The sequence below is a fragment of the Simochromis diagramma genome, unplaced genomic scaffold (genome assembly GCF_900408965.1).
Source record: "Simochromis diagramma unplaced genomic scaffold, fSimDia1.1 OVJJ01000334.1, whole genome shotgun sequence".
NCBI lineage: Eukaryota > Metazoa > Chordata > Actinopteri > Cichliformes > Cichlidae > Simochromis > Simochromis diagramma.
In genome coordinates, this window is record NW_024386764.1 from 2,892,941 (window position 1) to 2,901,400 (window position 8,460).

The 8,460-nt window shown below is 41.0% G+C and overlaps 1 protein-coding gene across 4 annotated transcripts; it reads right to left on the reverse strand.

Moving 5' to 3' along the window:
* Positions 1-699: 699 nt before the first annotated feature.
* Positions 700-8,166, reverse strand: LOC120733528 (serine/arginine-rich splicing factor 11-like). 4 transcript variants are annotated; one of them, XM_040031798.1, is made up of 12 exons: positions 7,798-8,166; positions 6,606-6,739; positions 3,870-3,979; positions 3,207-3,296; positions 3,063-3,109; positions 2,841-2,971; positions 2,592-2,673; positions 2,371-2,484; positions 2,066-2,155; positions 1,818-1,889; positions 1,557-1,734; positions 700-1,474 (listed from the first exon to the last, which is right to left on the reverse strand). In XM_040031798.1, the coding sequence occupies exons 1-12, from the start codon at positions 7,917-7,919 to the stop codon at positions 1,271-1,273; spliced, it is 1,374 nt and encodes a 457-aa protein (XP_039887732.1). In that variant the 5' UTR covers positions 7,920-8,166; the 3' UTR covers positions 700-1,270. The 4 variants fall into 4 exon arrangements, with proteins under 4 accessions (XP_039887732.1, XP_039887749.1, XP_039887740.1 ...); XM_040031815.1 differs by having other exon boundaries at positions 3,870-4,376; positions 6,606-7,916; XM_040031806.1 differs by having other exon boundaries at positions 3,870-5,043; positions 6,606-7,916.
* Positions 8,167-8,460: the final 294 nt, after the last annotated feature.

The following is an 8,460-nucleotide window of genomic DNA, read 5'->3' on the forward strand; positions in this document are numbered from 1 at the left end:
GGTTTGATGACCATTGGAACAGTTACCAGGTTTTTCCAAGTGTAGCTGCATAGGCAGAGACCATCCTCACTCATTTCTGATGCACATTCAGTTATTTTGTTCTATACGCAGCCTAAAACAGTCAGACACCCACCAGTTCAGGGGAAAAAAGCTTCAAGGGTTACTCTTTGTTTCAAGAGTTTAAGAATTAAATTACTTTTGACAAACAAGCACTTGCACCTGAGGTGGGAGGGGCTTATAAAGAATATGTGCAGGAGGAAGGCTTTATCTACAAATATGAATTGTGGCACCCCCACCCTCTGTACAGTTCTAACTACTGCAACGTAAGTGGTTGAGAGAAATAAAATATTTATTTATTACTGGCTGGCTCATGACTTCTCCACACAACTGCATGCATGCCTCTAATTTAGTACTTTTCTTTCATTAAATAAGGATGCGTCTCTGCAAACCTATTCACACACAATGCACTGAGCTGTTTAATTCTCAGGCAAAGTCACTGTACATGGCAACAGTAAGCATGTATAGTTTATCCCTCAGGTTTCAGAGGAAACAAACTCCATGAATGTAGAGATTAGGACTGAACCATAACGTGACAACACCTGAGTGAAGGTTAACAGTTGCCAGGCACCCAGAACATAACCACAGAATAAATCCCATCGTAGCAATTATTTTTCAAAATAAGGACCCTTGTGGCGCAACTTGACAGTTTACCCCAATTTTATTTGTGTCCTTTGGAAATTCTATTGCAGACAACATATTTCATTGTCACAACACATTTCAATCTACAATAATAAAGGGTTGTAAATAGGTCAGTAGAGCTGAAACACAGCTGGGTGTGTTACACAGGTAAAGCAAAACGGTTCGTTTGGAAAAAATAAAACTGAGTGGCAAACAACGAGCAGTGTGAATGAGGACAAAGTCCTGACCAGTAAAATATTTACAGATGCTGCGTTTTTAGAGGAAAACGCTGCGTATTCTACTGTCAGAAAGACAAACAAACTCCAATAACAAAATCTTTAAAAAGTACAGCAATGACAATTTAAAACCAGGTTTCATGTTCTTCATATTTTAGTAATTGTTTCTTATATCTTTACAAAAGTTCTGCCTCCCCTCCCCTCCGTACACCCCACTGCCTGCCCTCCTTTGCAGTGTTTCTACAGTTAAGACAAAATCTGTTTAACTTGGAGCGATCAGGCACAGACATATCGTGGCCTATATTAAAAATATAAAAAGGACAGTGAAAAGACGATGCTATCTGGTTTGGACGTTTTTAGTCGCTCATCTCCATGTCTTCCTGGTGGTGATCATCTCCATTCAGTTTGGACTTTTTGGGGATTTGGCCCTCAGATCTCTCCATCTCCTCCTGGCTTTTCGGGGACGAGATGGAGTCAGAGTCGCTCTTCCTCTCGTCCTCTTCCTCCTCTCCTTTTTCGCTGTCATAGCCCTGCTCCTCCTCATCGTAGTCCCGAGTCACCTGTGCCGCATTTAATCACGTTAATGACGAGCAGAGTAATGCACCCAGCCACCTGCCTCTAAACAGTGCCTGCTCTACATACCTTAACATCTCCTTTCTCGCTGTCGGACTTGCGGTCCCGATCTCGTTCTTTGTCTTTGCTCTTTTTTTTCTTACTGTTGGAGCGTTCGCGTTCGTCTCTGCTGCGGTCCCTGTCCTCCCTTCTGTCTCGGTCCCTTTCCTTCTCACGGTCCTTGTCCTTCTTTTTTTCTTTCTTGTGGCTGTAAAGAGAACAAAAATATTTTTAAACTGTGGCACTCAAAATTAAATAAACTTCATTGTACATCAGATGGAGAAAGCTCACCGTCTGGGGGACGGAGACCTGGAGACCCTTCTCTTAGGGGAGCGAGAAGCACTGCGACTTCGCCTGTGTCTCCTGAGACACACAAAGGAGTAAAATAAGTAACATTCATAAAAACATCCTCATCATTTATTCAGGACTTACTTGATTTTCTGCTGTCTATAGAAGAGTTAGAGCTTCTGGTCTTTCACACTGTAAATTGGCTCACCTGCATTTCATCATATTATCACACCGTATTCAAGACTACTCACCGACTAATGCTCCGAGACCTCCTGGCGCTGCTGTAGCTTTTGGGGGGAGTCTTGGATCTTTTCTTGGACTTCTCCTCCTTCCTCCTGTCTCTGTACGAGATGAAAGCAAACAAAAACATTACCAAACATTTTCATGCCTGAAAAGTCTCAAAACCTGGAGCTGCCCACTGCCAACATTAAAAAAACAAAGCTCAAAAATATTTTTGACAAATTTCAATTTTGAAATGATCAACCTCTGGTGTCCAAGCACACTTTGAATGAAATGAAACACAGGAGCCATTTTGCTCCTCAGGATAACAGCTGACCTAGATCTACTGCGACGGCTTCGATCCCGGGAGTAGGACCTCCTCCTCCGTGGGCTCTTGGACCTCCTCCTGCTCCTTGAATGAGACCTACGCCGAGATCTGCTCTTCGAACGTCTGCTCAAAATAAGCAGCAGCACATTTACAAACAATTAATATTCAAAAATATACTAATTATGAAACTAAAAAGGCTTCACCCGACATTGCCGTAGACGCATCTTTACCTGTGTCTTGAACGAGATCTGGTTCGTCTACGCCGTGAACGCGAACGGGAGCGGGAATGTTTGCGCTTGTCATCTTTCTTACCTGCAACAGTAAAGACAAAGTTATACATGTATTATACATTTACTTACTGCTCTCTAAACATCAATAAACAGGTAAACTGAGAAGTAATTTCCGATAACACGTAATCTATATGAAGCAAGTATTTCTGGTACAGTTATATTTGAAGCATGCTTTGAAACCGCGCTCACTTCCTGGTTCAATAGCTGCAGAAATAAGAGACTGGGCCTCTCGGACTCTCTTCATGGCCTCTTCAATCTCCTTATTCGATGCATCAGCCTTCAGCCCTGGACTCAAGTTCAATCCAGCTGCAAGGTTCAATCTGCAAATGGCATCAATTATTTAGACACTGCTCAAATAAATATGTATGCTGACTGGACTGCACAACCCGTCTGTGTCTGCACTTTTCTTACTTGGGATCCATGGATTGCATGAGCTTCAGGAAATCTGCGGAAAGAGCCTGGAAAGAAAGGAAGACAAGGATATTACTATGATTTTAAGAACTAAGAACTTTTTGCTTGAACTTAAACGGCGCTATGAAGGTAACTGATCCTCACCTGGGGGTTCATGTTCGGTCCGGGCATTCCCATAGCAGCCATCTGCTCAATGCTAGGAGCTCCAAGACCGCCAAATGGTGTCGCTCCCATCTGAAATGTGGAGCATAGACACTAGAATATATTGTAGAGGTAAAAAGCATAGCACGCTTTATTTATGTAACGTTTTGGAGGGGGGATTTTTTTTAATAGGATACTTTCAGATGTACCGTTTTTATTATTTTCAGAGAATTGTGCTTTAGAAAGAAGAGGGGTGCTTGCAAATGGGCCTAAGGCTTTGTGATGGATCAGAGAAAAGTGTGTTCAGCAGGCTCCAAGCTCCTGCTAGTCAAAATCTGTGGTCCAGTAGCTAAATCTGATCAAATAGTAGTATTGCTAACTCTGAACCACCAGCAGCTTGCTTAGTTTGAATGAATTACTGTGCTTTTAGACATAAATGTTACCAAATATCCCCACCAAGAAGAAGAAAAAAAGCCTGCTGTGTGTTTGTTTATTGCAATAAGGGAGATTCATGCCCATTTCCAAGTTAAATTTTGATTGATGGCTGCAGAGAAGGTAGGAGCAGTTTTAGAAAATCATCAACATCTAAAATATCTCTTTTTCCCCGGATCAAATAACAGTTAAATATTATTGTATGATATGTTATGTGAAAATGTAAAAACTCACAGATGCCAGAGGATTCGGTGTCGGAAGAAGGCCTCCACCGGGCATCATTCCTGCCACAGCATTGGCTGGAGCCAACAGCGACATAGCTTTAGATTCATCGGGAATGACTCCTGGAGGAAAAACCAAGAACATCTCAGTACATCTTCAAAGACGACGTCGACAACACTCAGACAAGACTTGCAGACAAGCCACCTCAGTCTAACTACACTGTAGTAAAAGAATGAAAAACAAAAATCCACTTTTTTGTCTTGTCTGTAAATCTTGATCCCTGACTTTTGTTGTTGTTGTTGCTGTTTTGCTTTGTTGTGAATATGATTGTAGGATTAGCAGCTATAAGTTTCAAAGTCACAATACACACTGTGGTCAACACTGCCAAGATTTTATCACCTGTACTTGTTTTTTAAGTCATGAACCAAACGTAAGCAAGCACAGCCAGTTGTCCCGTGGGATGTGCTCTCAACTTTCATTAGATGTTTTATGAACAAGCGACTCGCGCCGGCTGCTTCGCTATAAAGCACACAAAAACATTGAGATACAGAAAACAAAGTTCATGATTTGGGTGTAGACACAAGGGTACATTTCAACATCACTTACCATTACCAATACAAAAAACAGAAAAGGCTTACTCATTTGACCTTTTCTAGCCTTTTTCTGGTGGGTTCTCTCTCTTTTTGTTTTTTTTGTACAACCCCACCACAAAAAAACACTTAACAACCAGGTAAAGTACTGCTAATCAAATACAGTACTGACAGGTTTTAGCCAACAGTATGTCACAAAAAATATAGTAAATAAACAATAATCTACACTGAACAATTACAGGCTATTGGCAGCAAAGGTAGTGATAAGAAAAATATTCCCAAAGCTGAAGAGAACCAAACGGTAAAAATGACAGAAAAAAAAAATCTCATGAGATGATCATCCATGGCTGTGCAATCTGAAAACAGGCTATTTTTTAATCTGACATGTTTCTTTACATTATGAAGGGAGGAGAGAGGGAGGGAGGGAGAGAGGGAGAGAGAGAGAGAGAGAGAGGGGGGAGACATGCACCCACGCACACCCACGCACACAACAGAAAGGACACTTGAGAAACAGGATAAGGCTGCAGAAGACAAAACTGTTGGTGGCATTTTCAGCGGGGCCTGGTAAATAGGGCTGGCTGAACCAGGAAAAAGAACTGTAAAACACAACAACAAAAGAAACACCACTGTTAAACTTGAGATTCACTCAACTCGTTCAGAGTCATGTTTGGAGAGGGTCAATTTAAAAAATTAAGTTAATAAAAATGCATTTTTACGGCAACATCAAGAGGCTTAAAACCATAATTATCTCTTGTGTTAGTGAAAGTTTTGGAATGCAAATTTACAGTATAATAATAATATAGTAATAACAGTAATACAAGGCTTTGGGAAATAAAGCAAGTAAATGCCGAGGGCAGTTTCTGTGCTTATTATGACCAAAAGCCAAATCAGAATTAACTGCCACAACACCCGCTGGCCAAAACTCAGATGATGGCAAACACCTTCAAAAATCTAGTCTAGCATGCACAGCTGATTAGTTCTTCTATTTGGCATGCTTTGTGCTGCTGTAGGGATGTCCCGAACATTTTCTCTTCTTTTATTGGTTTAAAGCCTGATTAGTGTTAACAAAAGGAAACGGACCCAAATCTTGATCCAGTATTCATATTTTCCCTCTAATGTAGCTGTGTGATACGTTTCCAGCTAAAGAAATTTACATTAAAAAAACAGAAAAAAAAAAGTCAGTTCAGTTTGGAGACTTGTGTGCGTGTTTGAAGGGGATGGATTCAACATCCACACAGGTGTTTTCTCTTATTAGGCTGATCAGACCAGTTTTCAGGAGCTTCACCCTGACTCTTTTCCTGGTTTTCTTGCACCTACTGGCCTAGAGTTTGCGATCCAACCATCACAGCCCAACCCAAGCCGATCCTAGAAACATGATCAAATCAACCAATAACCGAAACACCTATGTGTATGTGCAGAGCATTTACTGCTATGTCACTGTGGATCTGATGGCTTTCACAGTATCTAAGACAACATTAAAACACATTGCTGCCGAATTTCAATTCGCAGAAGGTTAAAATATAAACAGAGGATCAGAAATGGTTCCGATATGTTTGGATTGCCTTGACACTATTCTACTTGCTCGGGGTATCCCTTATTTGGTGAATGCCTACTACATGACACACATTGTATCTGAGAATATAAAAAATCCTTTCAACATGTGAGGACATTAGATTTCCCTGCACCCTCCCAAATCCCCTAATTTGATTAAGCAGTTGTGAGGCTATTTTTTTTTTTTTTTCAAAAAAGATGCCTTGAACAGAGAGAAAAAAAAGTTAATATTTTACTGCAGAACAAGAGAGAGAAGGGGCTTGCGATTGGTGCCATTATTTTTTCTAATCTCCTGATGGCATCAGAGGACCACTTTCAGCCAGCAAGGAAGGGGCTCTCTGCAAATGACTTGTCCACTATGAAAACCACAACACAAATAACAGAGAGAGAAGTTTACAGCTAGATTGTAAGACACAGACACAAATGTACATTTCCCTTTTACATACCTAGAAATGCCAAGCACTGAAAAGCTTAGCTGCTTTCTCATGGCAGTAGGAAAAACAGAAACCTCAATGTCTCTAGTGTTTGCAAGTCTAACAAATACACCTACGCATTATGACGTATGTTCAGAGATGACCACAGCCAAAGGAATAAAACAGACACCCACCTTCAGCGAAAGGGACCACGATCAAGGCTCTGTCCACGAAGACTGTGTTCGTCAGGTGTTGGGAAACTCCCACGGACTCAGCCTCAAGGAATTTTACAAAACAGACACGTGAAGTCACAGGCAAGGGAGAGTCACTGGAAGAAAATACAGATAGGTTGTGCAAAGAATACAAACAAGGGGAGACAACATGCCTTCTTCATACTCAGTCTGTGTCCACAGGGACAAGAAAGCACAGGAGTGACTCTTGTTCCCTGCATCCTCTGCATAGTACAACACAGTATCATCCAGAGGTGACACACAACCTTTTTCTTCAGCCATTTCTGATCCTGTTGCACTCCTTAGCACCACAGTATGAGGATAAAACTCAATACTGGTATAAAACTGGTGGCGATCAAACTTTCAAACAGTTACTAAATTGTTACAACTACATCTACCCGGAAAATCACCTTCTTGATTATTTCATACCTGTCCAGTAGCCACGTGTAATTCAACAGAGAAAACACAACACAGAGAGAATTAAGGTAAGAAAACACTGTGCAGTGTGTACTGTAGCTCATTATTTTCCACTGTGGATCTAAACAAAGCATGCACCTAAGGAAATATTCCAATTTAGCTCAACCAGGCGTGTAACCAAATGTCCCACTGCTCATTAAGAGTCATAATTAGTTGTTCTTTTGCACTGTCGCTGGTTTAGGATGCTAATCAACAGCTCATTTTATACGAAAAGCTGCCACATAAGTCCCACTTGAAATCAAAATAATTAGGAGCAACTCTGGTGATTATTAAAATTAAGCCATTCATGCTTATTTCTCCCGTGTATATTTTTATGACTTTGTTTTCTGACGGAGAGATTACAGATAACTCGATAAACAGGATGTATAGCTGCCTACCGTGTATGTGTTAGATAACAGACTTACACAAACGATTACCAATTTTTTGATTGCTTAATCGACAAATGTGATAATCAGCAGATGCGTATGGATGAAGAATTGAAGTATTGTTAAATACATGCATATCTAATTTGAGAGAAGCAAGCGTTGCCGCGTTCACTAAAGACGCGGGAGCATTAGCATTAGCACTACCGTGCAGCGAGGCCTGCTCGATGCTGTAGGCCTCAGCAAGAGCCCCGCGTGAGCCGCCATAGATTGTGGAGGAGAGGATAATTTACCAGTTCATAATTCACAATACTCACTCGGGCGGGAACAGTTTGAGCTCCTCTATGGTTCCGAGGAATCCAAACAGAGTCCTCATTTGTTCGGACGTCGTACTCGGTGAAACGTTTGTCACCTGGATTACGTGCGTGTTGGAATTCATTTTTGCGAGTGCTATAGTCGAGCTAGCTATATGCTAGCAGCGTCCCCGAATCTTAAACAGAAAAGACAAAAACTGTAAACGTTCACAACTACAAAAACATCAGGCGACCACAAAAGCTAGCATCTTCCCCAAAGATAGATGGTGGCTGGTTCTTTTTGTTTTGGTTATTTTTCCTCCGGACAGCCCTACAACAGTGAGCACAGAACAACAATGCCACTGCCCAAACTGTCGTGAGGTTGCTTTGGATACTTCAGGTACTGTTTGTAGAATCGTACTTAAGAATTTTTCCTCCATATACAGTCGTCACAGGGTCAAAAATATATGCCGTACGTTTGATCTTTTCAAGAGATGGGGTAAAATTATATTGATCATAGTGGACTGCACTGTGTTACTAATAAAATTCTGGCACTTTGGTTTTGAAGGTGGAATCTAAGGTAGTGCACACAAATGTATTGATGCCTATCTCGAAATTAAACATTTTGAGGTAATTCTCAAAGTCTGTTGTGCTTTAATGTGATATATAAATAAACTTGACTAATGT